At 43.8% G+C, this 19,927-nt stretch overlaps 1 protein-coding gene across 4 annotated transcripts in view; it reads right to left on the bottom strand.

Moving 5' to 3' along the window:
• The window catches only part of LOC124795373, a 112,840-nt gene that overhangs the window by 29,128 nt on the left and 63,785 nt on the right, over window positions 1–19,927 (bottom strand). For 2 of the 4 annotated variants that reach the window (XM_047259379.1, XM_047259380.1), the window contains exon 3: window positions 17,172–17,333. The exons of 1 other annotated variant lie outside the window; for it this stretch is intronic. In XM_047259379.1, coding sequence (XP_047115335.1) covers window positions 17,172–17,333 — 162 coding nt within the window. The remainder of the gene's footprint in view (window positions 1–17,171; window positions 17,334–19,927) is intronic. One more of the 4 variants, XR_007016684.1, reaches the window with a different exon arrangement.

Below are 19,927 nucleotides of genomic sequence, written 5' to 3'. Positions count from 1 at the left end.
GATTTTGCAAGTTTAGGTACTTTATGTTGTCTCAATAATGTCTTTGTTAAAGAACAGATTAACATAGAGAGATGACCCTACATCACCAACAACATTCAATAACAGGGATTGTGCCATTTGTGAATGTAGTCTTGCAGGCACACACACATGCATACATGCACGCACCTGCCCACACATACACACATGTGCATGTGCACTCACTCACTCGCACGCACACACACACACACACACACACACACACACACACACACACACACACACCTAACTTCTTCATTCTTGTTCTTTATACGTCATCAAGAAGAACAACTATCAAGAATGCAGATTCCATGAACAAACTGAAGCAGCTTTTACAATCTGCTGTATAGCTTACATTGCATGTGTAAACAATGTATGATCACAAATCTATAACCTATCTGCTCTCCTCCTATTATGATCCTGACCTCTAAATAGCACCAAAAAAGTCAATTTCAATCTTAGAAATTTACTACTTAATTGCTTGAAAGTATGTCTCAACCACCTCCACTTCATTTTAATTAAACCAATAATGATATATTCCAGTCCAGTCTGTTTTCTAATTGAAACTTCTGATCTGTAGTTCCCCGTTGCTCACTGGGCAACAGTCCAATTTTGAACAAACCTTCCATTAAAAGTTCATGTATCAATGCCATATGCTGTAATTGGAAATACAAACTGATAGTGAGTTTTCCTTTTTAGACACACCAGATGCTGGCTTTTGTTGTTGAGCTAGTCATTCTCAGTTGCCATAAACACAAAAATTCATCAGTTCATTTTTGTTATTTATTAGTTATTTATTTATTTCATTTCATGTTCCGTAGATCCTGGTAGCGAGTGAATCGCAAGGATATGGAACATGTCAGATTCTACATAGTTCAAATATAACTTGTATAAATACAATAAACCGATAAAATTAAATAAACATCAACTAAACAACAGCACAATCAATTAACAGAAAATTGTGTTTCACATGTTAAGGATGAGTACTATATTTGTGATATGGAACGTGTCAAATTGTACACAGTTGAAGTATATCTTACATAAATGCAATAAAAGATACAATGTAAATAAGATATCAGTTAAACAACAGCACATTCAGTTAACAGGACTTTTTTTTCACATGTTAAGGATGTGTAATATATACAGGAGTCGAGACAAACTAAATATTCCAAAGGAAATACAGGAATACTAATAAATAATTGTCATATGCCTATGATAGTGAGGTGGATGCTCGGGTCAGTTACACCAAACAACACCTTATAATCAGGAGTTCATTTATTCACCTCTTTACACAAGCAAGGCTTAGAAAGAACTGGAAGGCAGAACTACATAAAGGTAATGTTTAGCTTAGTTTAAAGACAATACACCCCCCGTCCCCCCCACGATACAGAGTACTCTTGAGAGGCTGAGGGGGGGTGAGGTGGGGGGGGGGAGGAGTGACAATGGCATTGGCAGGGGTGGTCCACAGGAGCCGGACCATGGTCAGCTCGACAGTGTAGTCGAGGAGCTGTGTGGGTAGATGTCGTGAAGGAAGGTACGGCCACCGAACCTGGAAGTCGTTGAAGTGCACCAGGCGTCGTGCGGCGACAGGTAGGCTGGGAGTTTGCGGGAGGAATGGAGCAACGATGATGATGATGATGTCTCCGGTGTGGGTGGCGAACACCCGAAGCATGTCCAGGTAGACGTTGCGTGTGAGGGGAACACATTTCATCAGGTGGCAGGGAATGGCAGAGGTTGTGTCATGAGCACTGGATGCAGGGAAACACATGACGAACAGTGTGTCATCGCATAGTATAGAGAAGTCGTGAATTATGTCTGGGGGGACAGGCACAAACACCTCGAGCGAGGACACGTTCAAGATGGGGGGGGGGGGGGGGGGGTGACAAACCTCGACAGGGCGAGGCAGGCGATGGGGGAGAGGCCGAAGGGACCGGAGAAGAGCCTGGCGGGGAGGGCGTGATCGTAGGTAAGCTTAACGTGGGGAGCATGTGATCACTCAATGGAGTGCGTGGGACAAGAGTAGAGGGCGAGGTTGGAGAAGAGCTCGATGATTGAAGCTGGAAGTCACTCGACTGAGTGTGTAAGTCCGACGTGGAGGGAGTGGTCGGAGCGTCATGAGCCATGACAGTGAGGGGCGTGGTCGTGGCCTGAAGGGGGGTAGAAGCGGGCTCGACATGAGCAACCTTAAGTCTGTTGAGAGAGACTGTAACAGCTGAATCTTTTATCTGGATGTCATAGGTGTTGGCTGAGCGCTGGAGAACTCGGTACGGGCTGGTATATGGAGGTTGTAGGGGAGCACGGACAGTGTCATCTCGGAGCATGACATACTCGCAATTATTCAGAGATTTTGGGATATGAACCTTAGGGCGGGAATGGCTGGCGGGTGGAGGGATGTGGAGGTTGATGAAGTGGCGTCTGATGCGGTCTGCAAAGGAAGGTAAGTCAGTCTGAGGGAGAGAAGCGGAAGGGCTCACAAGTTCACCAGCGAGAACAATGTTCTGGCCGTATACGAACTCGGCTATTGTGCCTTTGAGGTCTTCCTTATAGATCGCGCGAATGCCGAGTAGCACAAGGGGAAGGGGCTCCATCCATAGAGAGTCGTAGCACTGAAGAGCCGCCTTGAAAGTGTGGTGCCGGCGCTCAACTAGCCCATTACTTTGCGGGTGATATACTGTGGTATGGATGCGCCGGATGCTGCAAATGTTACAAATCTCGTTGAACAGGGCCGACTCAAATTGTGTGCCCTGGTCAGTTGTGATGATAGCTGGACATCCGAAACGCGATACCCATGACTCAACCAAAGCTCGAGCAACAGTTTCAGCTGTGATATTGGGGAGGGGGACTGCCTCGGCCCAGCGAGTTGTTAGGTCGATAGAGAGAACATAACGAAAGCCATTAGAGGGGGGGAGAGGGCCGACAATGTCAATATGAATATGCTGGAAATGCCCAGGAGGGATTGAAAAGGCGACGGGGGTGGGGGGGGTGGGGGGGTGGGGGGGGTTAAGTGTGCTTACGTTCTTTGCAGCGTTGGCACGTGACACAGGAGCATGCCCATTGCTGGCAGTCCTTGTTGACATTTCTCTACACAAAGCGCTCCACTACGAGGTGGGCGGACGCACAAACACTGGGGTGGGCTAAATTATGCAGTGTGTTGAAGACAGCTCGACGGAGCGTGGTTGGGATGAGGGGGCATAACGTGCCTGTACTGTCATCACAGCAGATCTCATCAGAAATGCCAGGGAAGGCGGTGCGGACGAAGTGTAGTGAAGAGGTAGAGTCTGAAATCAGGTTTTGTGTGTCCTCTTCAATGAGTTGGAGGTTAGGCAGTTCAGCGAGGTCTAACAGTGAATGAACGGCGTCGACTCGTGAAAGGAAATCAGCAACTATATTGTCAGCACCCTTTATCCTTTATGTGTCTGACATCGGTGGTGAACTGAGATGTGAAGTCCATGTATCTGAAGCAGCGAGGAGGCCGGTCAGCTGGCGGGTTTGAAATGGCAGCAGCCAGGGGTTTGTGGTCTGTTAAAACATAGAAAGGGCGTCCCTCAACGTCAGTCTTAAAATGCTTGATCGCTTTGTAGACTGCGAGCAACTCCCTGTCAAATGCAGAATATTTCCGTTGTGCACTGGTGAGCTTGCACGAGAAGAACTGCAGAGGCGAGGTTTGGCTGTCGACTGTCTGGCTAAGGACAGCGCCGATGGCAGTATCGTTCGTGTCTGTGTTGATGAAAAGCTGCGCATTGGGATGAGGATGCGCAATGGTGCAGGTCTTGGCAAGAAGATTTTTGAGGGCAGTCATAGCAGGGGTCCATGGAACGGGCCGCGAGATCCAGAAGTCTTGGTGCCTGCCAAGGCGTCCGTCAGTGGAGCCTGAATCTCCACAACCCGATGTAGATAATGGCGGTAATGATTAACCATCCCCAGAAAGCGCCGGAGCCCTTTGAATGACGAAGCTCTGGGTAGGTTTAGTATTGTTTGTACTTTCTCAGGAGGTGGTGAAATGCCGTTGGCAGAGACCCGAAAACCAAGAAAAGTGACTGCAGGTTGATGTAGCTACAATTTGTCCTGGTTGATTTCGATGCCTGCTGCCATGAGAGTATTCATAACAGTTAGCACATGACAAATGTTGTCCTCGACGGAGGAGCTGAACACAAGAATGTCATCAAGATATGCAAACCAGAATTTTAGTTCGAATAGCACCTCGTTAATGAAGCGTTGCCATGTCTGGGTTGCATTTTTCAGACCGAAGGGCATGAATCGAAACTGAAGTAACCCGATTGGTGTGGTGATTGCTGTCTTCTCGATGTCTTCAGGAGCCATGGGGACCTGGTGGTAGGCCCGTTTGCAATCAATGACAGAGAATGTGGTCGCACCTGCGAGGGAACTGGTAAAGTCGGCAATGTTGGGTATGGGGTAGGTGTCCATAATTGTTCGTTCATTTAGTCAACAGTAGTCTCCGCACATGCGCCAGGACCTGTCTTCCTTGGGTGTCATATGAATGGGCGTAGACCAGCTGCTGGCAGAGGGTTCGATGACGCTGGAGCTTAGAGGTTCAGAAATCTGCTTTTTAAGGTTGGAGAGGCGCTTGGGACAAAGTTGACGTGGTTTAGTGGAGATCATGAGGCGAAGCTTGAGAACCGTGCCGTTGGTGCCGACAGAAATGTTGCCGGTGGCACGGGAGACGGTTTGTTTACAATATGTGGCAGGCAGGGCAGGCAAGGCGAGTTTGTGGTGTTCAGAGCCACTCGGCAGATCCGACGGGAGCTGAGGCAGCGAAGTATCCCAGGAGTCAACTTGACAAGATGGCCACCGGCCTGAAGCAGTGGCACCGTAGTCGGGTGAGCTCGGTAGAGCTCGTGAAACGTTAGTGAGTCCATTTTCGGAGGGCACAGCCTGTGGCAGCACGGTCACGGGCGAAGCGCTAGGCACGAGTGCACTGTTTGTGTTGTCAGTGGCGGTCGCACAGCGGCACACAGGAGCCGAAGTTGCTTAGTTTGAGGTGCTGTCCGCGAGGGGAGGGGTGGGAACCGTCAGTTCAGGAACATGTGACGCTCGTCGCGTATGCGCACTCGTGAGTTTCAAATGCTGCCGTGTTAGGGGATGTGGGCCTGCGGAACAGTCAGTACACATTATGGTAGACTTGATAGCACAGTTGCAAGGTGCAGCGGGAGGTAAGCACACTGAGGCTTTATTACTGCGACCACAAGCAGATATGGCACACTTACTGACCTTGCTTTGTCCTTGCCGCAGTGTCTGTAATTCCTTTGCTGTGTTGGAGAGCTGGAGCTGAGTTTGGTGGAGCCTGAAGGAGAGCTCGAAGTTTTCCTTGCATAGGCGAGCGACGTTTTCAAGCTCGACACGGCACTTGTGCGTTTTTTCTTGTAATATCATCGACAGAGACAAGCATGTACGGATGAGATGAGCCCGGACCGACGTGTCACGGGGGGGTTTGCTTGACAGAGCACAGGGGAAGTGAGCTTTGGACAGATGATGAAACACGGTGTTTCGCACTAGGTCCGGTGAAAGTTTGTGGTGTCGCAAGAAGTCAATGCCTAGTATAGGTTCCTCAATATTGCACACTAAAAAAGTCTATTCGAGTTTGCAGTTTGCAGAGAGAGAGACGACGTGGGAGGTTGAACCCGAGCTTTGTAGTTTAGTTGAATTCACAGCTTGCAGTGAAGTATGATGAGGGCGGATGTTCAACGACACTAAGGACGTAGGTAGCAGCGAATTATCAGCGCCTGTGTCCACTAGGAAAAAGTATCCTGCCGAAATGTATTTAATATAAAGTAGTCCATAATTATCCGATTGTCCCTGGACAGAATGGAGCACTGGGAGGTGCCTGTCATGTTGTGCGCAGGAGGCGGCACCCGGACCTACCTGCGATTGGCATTTGGGAAGCAGCAGGGTGGTCTGCAGTTCCATGCCGCCTCACCAAACCGTGTGTGGGTAGTGCGATTGCATTTCCTGCAGAAAGTTCGTTGCCAGAGGCGGTGGTTGAGGTTCGGTGGCCGCAGCCGGTTCAGTTGCAGGAGGGAGTCTGACTGAGGGCGGAGCAGTTGACGTCCCAGCTGTTTGTTTACTGCGTCCCGGAGCAAGCAGAACACTCGGTACAGTGCAGCCCCGGCCGCATCCGGCCATGGGACGAGGAGCTTGAGCCTTGCCAGGTAGGCAGTGGCTGGTGAAATAGAGCAGTGATGCATCATGTAGTTTGTCAGCAATTGTCATTCGTTGCTTGACGGGTTCGGGAGACCTCTGAGCCAGAGCAAAGTGGATCTGACCAGACGGCAAGGAGAGCTGTGTCAGAGAGTAGATTGTCGCTGACCAGGGCCCATAGCCGTCTCCAGAGTTGTGAAGGTTTGTCGTTGCCTAGTTGCTCGACATGGAGCACTTGCTGTATTGCTGTCTCAGTTGAGCACACAAGCCGACGTAGAACTGTCTTTTTGGCTAGAGTGTACCGGGTAGCTGAGTCTGGGGTGTCGACCAGGTCAGCAATCAAGTCCTCCTGGTCGTGTGGTTGTGCAGGTGGGTGATAAGGCACAGAAATCTGGCGGATTCGTCGAGTTTGAAATGGTCAAACACTTCGTCCACAATGTTGAACCACGTTGTTGCCCTGTCAGGATTGAATGGCAGCAACGTCGGTAAACGTTGTAGAACGTTCGGAAGAACATGTTGAGTTGAATTCGCCGGGGCACTGCCTGAAACGAGCTGCTGTTGTTGCAGTATTCCAGGAGAGTGTGTCTCCAGGGTATGTGGTGACAATGGCTGGGGGGGTGGCAGCGTGAAGGTGATGTGTTGTGGTTGAGCGCGATCCGTCATGACACGGAATGCCAATGCAGGTGAGACACCGTAATGTGTCAATTGCGGTTGCGGAAGTTCAACACGTTGTGGGTGTGTTCGGATTGATGTGTCGTGGAAGACCGACATGGATGAGGCACCGAGATACGCTGAGAACGGTAGCGGAAGCTCGACTGGAGATGGCACGGGGGCGACAGGTAAGAAAAAGTTCAAAGTTTGACAACGCGTGCCAGTCCATGGAAAACTCAACATACGATCAGAGTCGGAGACACCTGTGTTGCAGGGAGGCTGCAGAGGTGCGGGCTGTCCAGAAGCACAGTGAGGAAAATGATGTCGAACATCGGGCGGAATGTGTGAATGTTCCCTGTTCATAGTCACTTTACTCTAAACAGTGTGTGGATAAGGTGAATGTCGTGGCAGACAACACTGAGGCGTTGATGGAGGTCAGGCACAGATAACAAGCTATTGTTCCTGTTGCAGACCGAGGTATTGAAGCAGGGAGGCATGTGCTGATGCTGAACCAAGGCAGGCACAGGCGTGGTCGGATGCTGAGGCGGTTGACCAGTGAACAAAGCAGTTCCGGCCATGTGGCAGGAATCCGCATGGTACTGTATGGTTTACGGCATGGCAAACTGTTGTCCTGGTGGTGGTAGGTCATAGAACAAAGCATTTGCAGAAATCGGCATTGATCGTGCACTGCACGGAGATCCGTAAGAGGTAACTGCACCATCGATGAGGGAGGGCACATGTGGTGGGAACAAAGGCATCTGATAGCTGGAGTCATGCACACTCCCAACCTCACTTATTGTTGCAGGCATGAAAACATCCAGCGAAATCAGCATAAATCATCAAGTGAGAGGCATCGTGTTGCAGTCCTGGCGGGTGTACACCGCCCGCAACACGGTGCATGTCGATCACAAAATCTGGGGTTAGGCGTTGGGCCGAAGCCATTGTTCGAATGTTGTGCTGATGTAATACACGTGAAAATAACCAATGCGGAGGCCGCGGACACAGTAAAATGGCAAAAACGGAAGATGTTACAACTCGGGGTCACCAGGGAGGTGGATGCTCGGGTCAGTTACACCAAACAACACCTTATAATCAGGAGTTCATTTATTCATCTCTTTACACAAGTAAGGCTTACAAAGAACTGGATGGCAGAACTACACAAAGATAATGTTTAGCTTAGTTCAAAGACAATACTCAGATCGATACTGGTGTCGACCTCATCGACGCCACAATAGTACTCAAAATAAATCTGTCAATTTGTAATTGACTTTCAGACCAACTTCCAAACTTGCCTTCCTTCATTAGTTAATAAGTTTTATCTGCAATAGAGGAAAACAGTATGTCACAAGTAAATAACAGTGGTGCAAGTATTTTCCACTAGCACTCATTCTTCATTTTTTACCCTGTCTGGAGATCTAATGAGAATAGATTTTGTGATAAGATATTGTCTTGCCTGACTAATCTTTTAATTTTGAATTTATCACTATTCTGATGAAGCTTAATAGAACCAGTAGCACTGATGAATATATTATTCAGGATATTAACAGACTGATTTATTGTTTCTCAAGGCTATTAGTACAGATTTTGTTGAAACTGGGGCAAAGGCATCCTCAAACTCTGTAAATTCTAGGAGAAATGGTAATTCATACTAACCACTCTGTCTTGTACATGGTCCATTATACTACATTCACTCCTGCAGTAAACTTTTTCTTTTGTGTGATTGAAATCTTTTTTGCCAACTGTTCCACACATGATGCTGACATTGAAACTACCATTAGTATACAACATGTGCCAATACAATAAAAGCAAAATGACTTTGCCAAACTAAAAATGATTCACCTTGCCCTTTTAAATTTAACTGTATTGTCTGCATGCAATTCTTTATTTCCTCATCTACTTAACAGTGATACCACGCAATATATTTTTATTTTTGAAATATAATATCTTTTATATACCACTCATAGAAGTTTATTCTTGCTCTCTTTTACACCTACATGTATGTAAACACTAGCAAGTGTGTGAGCACTCACACAGATGCGCGTGCTCTCTCTCTCTCTCTCTCTCTCTCTCTCTCTCTCTCTCACACACACACACACACACACACACACACACACACACACACATGCGCGCACGCACACACACGCATATGCACACACATGTACCTGCATGTGCGCATGCCCAAGAGCGCGCGTGCACACACACGCACACACACACACACACACACACATCCTCTCTCTCTCTCTCTCTCTCTCTCTCTTTCTATCTGTATCTCATGACTGTAAATGGAGACGAATAATTAGTGATTTGCATTAGACTGACTGAAGTCTCACAACCCATTTTATTTAAGTAGCAGCTGCAATTTAATTTCAACTAAATATGGTGCACACGGTGATGAACATTTGTAATATGAAACATGACAACTACTGAAGGACAATGGTGCAAAGTGCAACTAGGAAGAACAATAATGTCACATAGATGAAGGTGTAAGCAGATGAATGATGAACACTAACTTCACTTAACGAAGGTTTATTCAGCACTTGCACATACAAGAGCACGGAGCGAACTGCCTCTGGCCAGAACACAAACGGTATATATACAGCTACAGAACATTCTAGTACAATGATTCTAGCCCTTTGTGGATACTTCTAGAATGTACTGGAACCATAGACAGAAATTAAAACGTTTCAGTTCAGGTGCATTTTGGACTCACAACCCTCCGTGCAACAAGCAGTATCATAACCACAACACTAAAGCGACTCCACTACTTGGCTTCTTCTGCAACACTGCTCCCTCCTTAAGAGAACAGTGTCTCGGTGTTATGTTCTCCTACTCTGGAAGCGAGTCATTGGTCATGCATACTCCGACTCCCGATGACTGATGTTCACCCTGGCGGTGATCTTCTTAGAACTTCCCTTGTTGCTGCGTTCTTTGTTATCTTTCTGCTTGTTGCTTGTTGCTGGAGCTTCAAATTTACCCTGGGTTGCAGGATCCTTATAGGGCTTCATTTGAAGGACGTGGACCGTATCGCTGATCTTTCGAAGTCTTGTGTCGGGGTCAAAATCTTCAACTTCATAAGTAACATCAGACAACTGTTTTACAACCTTATAAGGTCCAAAGTAGCGCATGAGGAGCTTCTCAGAGAGACCAACCTTCCGAACAGGAGTGAAGATCCAGACGAGGTCACCAGGCTGGTAGACAACAGGGCAGTGGCTCGCGTCATACCTTGGGCGATCGTTTTCTTGAGCCTGCAGCATGCGGAGTTGAGCTAACTGCTGAGCTTCCTCAGCTCTGGTTCACACCTGGCAGATGTAGTCGTCGTCCATGTCATCAGGATGTAACGGAAACACAGCGTCCATCGTCATCATCGTCTCATGCCCATGCACCAGGAAAAATGGTGTAAATCCTGTGGTGTCTTGTTTGGCAGTGTTGTAGGCAAACGTCACGAAAGGTAGTACCTCATCCCAGTTGCTCTGCTCAACATTGACGAACATTGACAGCATGTCGGCCATGATCTTATTAAGGTGTTCAGTAAGTCTGTTGGTTTGTGAATGGTAGGCAGTTATCATTTGATGAGTAATGTTGCACCGATGGTTTATCTCTGTCACAAGATTTGATTGAAAAACGTTCCCTCAGTCTGTAATAAATGACCTTTGGGCACTGTGTTTTAATACAATGTCTTCTCTGATGAATTTGGCTACCTCAAATCCTTCAGCTGTTTTCACAGCTTTTGTAATGGCATAGCACATCAGATAATTAGTGCAAACAATAATCCATCTATTGCCATTAGTAGATGTTGGAAATCATCCGAGGAGGTCAATCCCAACAAGGTGGAAAGGCGTTTTGTATGGTGGAATTGGTATGAGTTGCCCAGGTGGTTTCTGAGGAACTGCCTTTCTCCTCTGACACTCTCAACAGTGAGACACATAGTGATGGACATCCTAAATAAACCTGGCCAGAAAAATCTCTTGTGGATCCTATGATATGTCTTAATAAATCCTAAATGTTCAGCCTCAGGTGTGTCATGGAATTTCTGTAGAACATCTAAGCGCATGCGTTTAGGAATCACTGGTAGCCACCTCTTGCCAAACTGATCAAAGTTTTTCTTGCAGAGTAATCCATTAACTACCTTAAATTGTCCTTTCACATCCTCTGACTGATTTAAGGCAAGCATAATTTGAGATATCTTGGTGTCCTTCTTCTGCTCAGCAGAGAGATCCTGGAGTGCAGTGAGACAGTCACTATCTTCATCAAAGCCTTGATGGTCTTGCACAGGGTTTCTTGAGAGGTAATCAGTGTCTTGGTGCTTTCTTCCACTTTTGTATACTATGATAATGTCATACTCTTGAAGACATAGTGCCCACCTGGTGAGACGTCCTGTCAGATCCTTAAGACCTTTCAACCAACAAAGTGAATGATGTTCTGTAACAACTGTGAATGACCTTCCATAGAGATACTGTCAAAATTTCCACATGGCCCAGATCACAGAAAGACATTCTCTTTCTGTAGTTGAGTAGTTTCTCTTGGCTTTTGTAAGCGTCCGAGAAGCATAGGCTATAACCTTCTCTTTTCCATCTGAAATCTGCACCAGAACAGCACTGATCCCATACCCACTGGCATCTGTGTGTAGTTCTGTAGGGTCAGTCATCAGAGCTTTTCGCAGAACATTGAAAGAATGTTGTTGAGCACCACCCCAGATAAATTTAGCATCGGCTTTTAACAACTCTTGGAGTGGCTTGGCTTTGATACACAAGCCTTTGATAAAACGACGGTACTAAGAACACAATCACATCTCTAATACTTTCAGGAATAGGAAATTCTGTTATAGCTCTCACCTTTTCTGGGTCTGGTCACACACCTTCATTTGACATAAGGTGCCCAAGTCTTTTGATTTCTTTTGCTCCAAAGATACACTTCCTTATATTAAGTTTCAGTATGGCTTGTTGCAGACACTTGTGTGTTCATCAAATGTCTCTGAGAACACTATAATGTCATCTAAATAACAAAGACACATCGTCCACTTCAGGTGACTTAGAAGATTATCCATCATGCATTCAAAATTTGCTGGTGCATTACACAAACCAAACAGTGTTACCTTAAACTCATACAGGCCCTCAGGGGTGATGAATGCAGTTTTCTCACAATCAACCTCATCTACTTCGATTTGCCAGTATCCTGAGTACATCTCCATGGTTGAGAAAATCTTAGCCCCCTCCAGACAATCTAGTGTATTGTCAATTCGTGGAAGAGGGTAAATGTTCTTTTTAATTGTCTTACTAAGCTTCCTGTAATCAACACAAAAGTGCCAACTGCCATCCTTCTTCCTGACGAGAACCACTGGTGACGACCATGGGCTCTGTGAAGACTGAATGATGTCATTCTTCATCATTTTCTCTACCTTGTCACAAATTATTCGACGTTCCATTGCTGACACATGGTATGCTCTCTGGCTTATTGGTTGATGGTCTCCAGTGCTAATCTGGTGCTTCACTGTCGATTTGTCTAATTTGCTCTTCACCTGTGGATTGAACCATTCAAAGAACTCTTGAAGAATGGCAAGTAGCTTCTTCTGTTGTTCCTCAGTGAGATCTGGTGATAGTCAAGCTAGATCTTGTCTCATAGTGGTAGTGCTAATTTCACCCACAAACTCGGCATGGGAGGTTTCTATGATGCTCAGCTGTTCTGCACTTAACGGTTCAGCATTTGCTATGTATTTGATCTTGGAAGGATATGCGGTTCTCGGTGACAGTTAACTATCCACAATTCACCGAATCCAATCTTAAATGACACAACAGAGGCTGGGATGACAAAGTTATTCTCCAGTGGTACGTTTCTCTTACATTCCATGGGTTGATGCATGGCATGACACATAACAGCTACCTTTCTAATGCTGACTGTAGGAATGATCACTTCATCCACCACACAGTTTCCACACACTCGGATGCGCATCTTCCTGCCCACAGCATCTTATCTTGTCTAGCATACTCTTTTAGCGACCACAATCTATAATTGCTTGAGAAGCTTTCAAAAAGTCCCATCCGAGAACAACATCATGACTACATTCTTGTAAGACGATGAATTCTAAGGGCCACTTATACCCACACGAATGACACATCGTCCTGCAGGTTTTACATATTTCTGATTGGGCACCTTCAGCAGAGATGTTTTGTTGTTGATGAATATGGTTTTCTGCAGCTGGCAATGGTACTTCTCCAAAATGACTGAATATGATGATCCAGAGTCCACAAGAGCTTGGGCTGGTCAGCCATCCATGAGGATATCGACATAGTTTCCTACCATTTTTATAGTGATTGACAGCGGAGGATTCTTCTCTTTGGTGGCCTCACCTCCAAGGAAGTTTGCACCCTTTAGTTTTCTAGGTTGCAATGGCTAGGTGATCAGCTGGAGCTTCTAAATGGCAATGGAGACCTTGATCGGCGTGTTGGGGAGCGTCCTCTCCAGCAGCTAGCTTGTGGCGGTGGTGACCTATGTCGTCTTGCACCCACATCTTCATGTTCATCTTCGTCGTCCCAGAGTTGGCATCACCTAAGAACGGTCTGCTGTATTGTGGCGCGGGCATCATCAAATATCCACCACCTTTCTCAACAATAGCACACCACATGTCCTGGTCATCCGCAGTGAAAACATACTGGTTGGTTATCCTTAGTCCTCCAGACATCAGTCTTCTTTGGTGCCCAAACAGGTTCCTCATGCGGCATTGTAGGAACTTTGCCTGGGTCTCTGCTTTTTTACCATTTTAAAGGGAAATGAAGAATGAGAGATTGGGTTCAATGTCTGTTCCACTCCCTCCCCTATGACCTCTTGAAGTGTCCTTATGACCTCTTGAAGCATCTCGGTTTTTTGCTTGCCGTGCAATCCAAGTGCCTTCTGAACTTCCTCTCTCACTATCTGACGAAGAACACTTGTGAAATCAGTTTTTTCCTGCATCACAGACATCGATATGATGTTTGGAAGCTTCTGTCTTTGATAGATTGCAATCTGTTGAATACGGCTCGAACTCAGGTTTCTCGCCACGTAAACGGTGGCTCTGTTGTGGCTTGATGGGAGCCACTGTCGTTGGTTATTTGTGCTATCACAGGTTCCAATACCTAGTGCCTCCACCAGAATAATGTCATGTAGAAGAAGGTGTAATTAGATGAATGACAAACACTAACTTCACTTAACACAAGTTTATTCAGCACTTGCACATACAAGAGCATGGAGCGAACTGCCTCCGGCCAGAACACATACAGTATATATACAGCTACAGAACATTCCACTACAATGATTCTTGCCATCTGTGAATACTTCTAGAATGTACGCGAACCAAAGACACAAATTAAAATGTTTCAGTCCAGGTGAATTTTGAACTCACAACCCTCAATGCAACAATCTAGTATCACAACAACTACACTACGGTGACTCCGCTACTTGGCTTCTTCTGCGACAATATTAATCTGAAAGCTGACACATATAGACAAGAAGGCTGTGAGACACACTGTACATTTGTGTTGCAAGGCAGTCTTCATTACATTTTTCTGCACATAAAACTAGTAAATATTGATGTTGCTGTAGCCTGTGCCTCAATAATGACAGTGACATTATATATTTATCGCCAAGAACAGAAACAAATTAATATCTGTTGTTCATTAAACTGTGCCCGCACTGGACTATCTGTACCACACAGACACGCGGCACAGAATGACACAGACCAGAACACAACTGCAAGCATGAAACAGTGTTCGTAGGTGTGCAGCAATGTTCCAGTGTGTGCATCAATAAGAATGGATAATGACAAATATCATACAAACAGAACACGCATGAACAAACCATTTCCTTTTATATACTGGCATTGCACAGAACTAGTTCTTTGATGCACACAGCACCACGATTTCACATCCACATTTGAGATGCCAAACTGCACTGAATCTCTTTCCTCGATTTTGCGCAATGTGGCACAGGTTGGTGCAGCTGGTATGGACATGGCTTTATTTATTTATACTGCAATTGCTTGAAAAGTTGTATGGGAAACAGTCTGGTGCAATGACTGACTGTCACAGTATTTTGATAACAAAATTCGTTGTTAGTGTCATGAACTAACGATGTAAAATATTACCAAATGAACCACTAAAACAAGTGTGCTCATCATTGATCCAACACTTTGCCTTGTATATGCGAATAATAGTCAATACCACAAAACTTACGAAGCTCAGGATTTATTCACATTAGTGTACTATATGTTAATAACCTTACATTATATTTTGAAAAGATGACAATTTTTTTTGTAGATAATATAAATATTATTGTACAATGTATAGGCAAATCTAGAGAGAAACTTTTATGAATATTGTGATTGGATTTGTCAAAGATATGGACTATAACAAAAGGGCAACGGCTGGCTGGCCAGGGAAATGGTGATACTAGTTGTTCCTCAAAGAACGGTAGTACGTTACACCACATGGGCTGAGGCAACGTCCTACTGAAATGGGGCATACACAGTTGCCCAAAGCATGGGCAATACCTAAGGTTTACCACTGTCTTCATATAATAGCTCCTGCTCAGAATGCCCATGATACTACCATACTGCTCCACAATGCAGGCTACTAGATTGTGATCACCACATCACAAAATTAGTATCTAATACATATTTGGTCATCACTGTAGAAGCTGAAGTAGCACTCCTAGAAAATATTATGTTCTGCAGCTCAGCATGCCAGCAGTTGGGTTGTTTCTGGAGAAAAGAAGCTGATATGTAATGGCATGAAATCACCATTCCACAATGCAAGAGACGACATTATATCATTGACAGTGATAAGTTCACAACCACTGCAATTCTTCCAATGTCAAATCAACACATATACATATAATGTAAGGTCCACAGCCTTGTGGACAAGATAGCAATTGTTCCATAAAATTTATGGCATGCAGCCGCAGAAATTTCACTTCTTCTTCTCCTTCTGATATTTTGGCAGTATATTGTCCAGCCATCTAGTGAGCTGGCTCCCTCTGAAGATAGCTGGATGGTTTACAGACAAAATATCAAAAGAAGAAGAAGTAAAATTTCTGCTGCTGCGCTCCCGAAATTTTACGGAAAATCATTGCACCATGAAAATATTAAGATGTACAAGACAGTAGTCACACCCACTATGATAACACTGAGTCACCCACACTTAGTTGTTGCTTTGTGTGGCCCTCTTCTGTTGATTGGCTCACCACATGGATCACTATCAAAGCAGCATGACTTATACGAGCTGGTATCTCATGGTATGATAAATCTACTTCCCCAAATGCTGATTATTTTGTGCCATTTTAACTCACTCACATGCTGATGGTATGCCTTCTGATATTAACATGTCATATTAACACTTGCTTTTATGTTTTCACTTTATTTAGTCTTCACTAACCTTAGCATAACACTGACATTTCCGCTAAGGCCAGAGAAAGTCTTTGTGGGTCCATGGGTAAACATACGTTCACAATCTTAGTTAATAACTCCTGGTATCCCGTTAAACTTTCAAATGAATTATTTCTTCTGAATGTCGCAGTTTTCTCAAACATTAGTGTATTATGTGTAACACATACATGGTCCAGTGAGATTAATGTGACCACCATCAATGTCCAATGTCAACACAGAATAACCACTAACAGACAGCAGGTGGCAGCACTAGCAGTGGATAGCATAAAAAGCGTGTTGCAGGTATGAGGAAAACAGTTAAGTTGTTGTCATAATGACTAAATGTAGTGATTTTTATAATGTCCAAAAGGGCACAATCATTGGCTTTCAGGCCAAGGGTGGAAGCATTTCCGAAATGACTATATTTGTGACACCGTAGCTTCAAAGTGTACATGTGTGGTTCTAAGAGCACCATGATGAATTTACCATACTCCCCTGGCCACCAAACTCCCCAGAGTTTAACCCATTAACCCAATTGAGAATCTGTGGGGCCATCTCAATCAGGCGGTTCACACCACAGATCCTTAAATGAGAAACCTAGTGCAGCTGGCCACAATACTGGAGTTTGAATGGCTCCATATCGCTGTCGGTACTTTTCAGAACCTCACTGACTCTCTTCCTGCATGTTTCACAGTCGTCTGTGCTGCAGAAGGTGGATATTCACATTTTTGATAGTTGGCCACAATAATGTGAATACACATAGTCACACCTGAAAATGGTTAATGTACAGCTGTATATCTATAGGCTAACCAACTAACTGGCTAATAACAGCCAAAATATCATAAACAGTTGTCATATGATGTCATTCCCATAAATTTTTACACAGGCTTAACTTACCACAGAATCTTACACTCATGGCTTAACACTAAAAAACACATCAGACAAATCTTTTCCATACCTGTGCGGTTATTCTATTACCATTCAAATGCGATTCTTTGAAGCCATTTGAAATACAGCGTATGTCCAAATCGTCAAAGCTATTATCAGATTCTGCTTGTGTAATTCCATTTGCATCTGGTTCAGAACAGTTAAGGCTGCTAAATACATTTGTTTTTCTTGTCTGTCACATAATTAAAACAATCACTGAGATTGCATTCTTATTGATAACATCCAGTTCTAATTAATATTACATTACAATTGTTACATTACAATTGTGAATACTCAAATCCTTCCCAGAAAAAGCAACAGAATTTAAAACTTAAACAACAAAAGCTACTGAAATGAAAAGCATATATACATGTACAAAGGAATAAAAATCTTAATCGTTAAGTGTTATATAATCACAGTGATGAAACAGTGATTCAATGTTAAAATATTGAAGAATGTTCTACATTAATCAGTTTTTAAAGAAATGAATCAGCCTACTGTTGACCTAATCAAATAATGTAACGCAAGCTTGCTAACTTGCTAGAGAATGAGGTGAGCCAGACCTATATTGAACCCTCATAATGGATTAATGACATGGACTGGTTCACCAGTGTGCATGAGTGTGGTGGTTTGGTTATTTCTCATACTCATTTATGCAAATGCTCGACTGGTCCCCAAATTCCACCTTAGAGAATATGATACACAAACAGTTAAAACACAAGAATAATCAGAACAATGTTTACACAATTTGCAGACAGATTTACATCTACATCCACATGATACTCTACAATTCACATTTTAGTACCTGGCAGAGGGTTCTTCGAACCACCTTCATGCTATTTCTCTACTGTTCCACTCTCTAATAGCACATGGGAAAAATGAACACTTAAATCTTTCTGTACAAGCTCTGATTTCTGTTGTTTTATTAGAATAATCACTTCTCACTACATAGGTTTGGGACAATAATATATTTTCATATTCAGAGGAGATAGTTCATGATTGACATTTCATGAAAAAATCCCACCACAATGAAAAAGTCTTTCTTTCAATGATTGCCATTCCAAATCACTTATCATATATATGACACATTCTCCCCTATTTTGTGACACTACAAAACGAACTGCCCTCTTTGGACTTTTTGATGTCCTCCATCATGTCCTCCATCAGTGCTATGTGGTAAGGATCACATAATACACAAAAAATACTCTTGCAGAGGACAGACATGCACAGTGTAGGCAGTCTCTTTAGAAGACCTGTTGCATCTTCTAAATGTTCTGCCAATAAAATGCAGTCTTTGTTTCTCAAACTGATTTTATTTGAGAGCTTAGACCCACTGAAATAAACAAACCCAAAGTGCCTGAATTTACTTAGAAGTACTGAAATCAAAATCCTGATCTGAACCTCCCAATATGTGTCATCTGGTAAAATTCTGCTCTAAGAGGCTAAAAAATTATGTTTCCTCTTACCAAAAGTGCTTGGAATTTAATAGTCACTTTTAAGAAGAATAATTTTATGTGCCTAGTCTGTGATCTTTTACAGCCAGCTGGGACTTACATCTGTACTCTTTTCTATTGTATGGTGTTGTGCTGTGGAGAGGAACATATAAACACATGAACAGAGGATTTGTGCCACAGAGGAAAGCATTGAGGATAGTCGCTAGGATCAAAAGGAAAAACCTCATGTAAGGAGCCAGTTATAAATTTTAATATTATGAAAGTGTAAGCAATGTATATGTTCCAAGCAATTAAAAAAGTAATACAGAATTGAAAAATTACTAGCAGAAATGTGGAATTTCATGGGTATGGTATGAGGAGTACCTACGCATGAATTTCACTTGGATTTCAGGAGACTCATACTAATGGAACCAGTTCAAAGGAACCATGTACTATAACTCTATACCCAGCAAGCTCAAAAAGTTAGAGGACAAAAAATTTAAGAGCGGTCTCAAGAAATGGCTTGCAGCTGAATGTCCACCTGGCTCAGAACTGAATCATGGTGCTGTATAAAATTAAACCTCAAATGTGGTGAAACTAGATCTTTCGTCATTAAATGTCCTTGTGTAACTTAAGAGTAAGTATATTTTACATCCAAAGCCTTGTGATACTAATTTTTGCATGAAATAAATATATGTGCAATGTTATAATTTTAACCCTTAGCACTTGCCCAGTGGAGCAACCCTGACTATGTAAATATCACAATAGACTCGCATTTTGGGCATCACCCAACACTAACTTCAATTCGCCATAACTGTATATTGGGGCTCTGCTTTATTTCTTGTACTGGAGTGTTCTGACATATGTCTGCAAGTGATATAACAATCAGGAAATGCATTTGTTGAATGCATAAGAGCTATTGTTGGATGAATTCCTTAAACCCAAAGTCATTTGTGACCATAATAAAAAGACGGCTATTGTTGGACGAATTCCTTAAACCCAAAGTCATTTGCGACCACAATAAAAAGACGGGTGGAGTGGATATCCAACTGGTATTGCGCATCCTATAGCCTCACCAGGAAATTTAAAAACTGGTGGTGGAATATGTTTTTCTGGCTGCTGGAAGTAGCAATAGTTAACAGCTTCATTCTGTACAATCTGGACACTACTTACAACCAGTAACCCAAGTTAAGCCACAAGAAATACAGAGTGGCATATCTAAAAGCTCTGGTTGGAAATGTATGGTACACAAATGGAAGAAAGAGGGGAGGACCATGTACTTCTGCTGATGAGGAGAGACTGTCAAAAAAGCCAATACTACATTTATTCCCATGGAAAGAATAACGGTAAGGAC

This window comes from Schistocerca piceifrons, chromosome 4, assembly GCF_021461385.2.
Source record: "Schistocerca piceifrons isolate TAMUIC-IGC-003096 chromosome 4, iqSchPice1.1, whole genome shotgun sequence".
Taxonomy (NCBI): domain Eukaryota; kingdom Metazoa; phylum Arthropoda; class Insecta; order Orthoptera; family Acrididae; genus Schistocerca; species Schistocerca piceifrons.
Note: the sequence above shows the minus strand (reverse complement) of the source record. Positions and strands in the feature narration are given on the sequence as shown.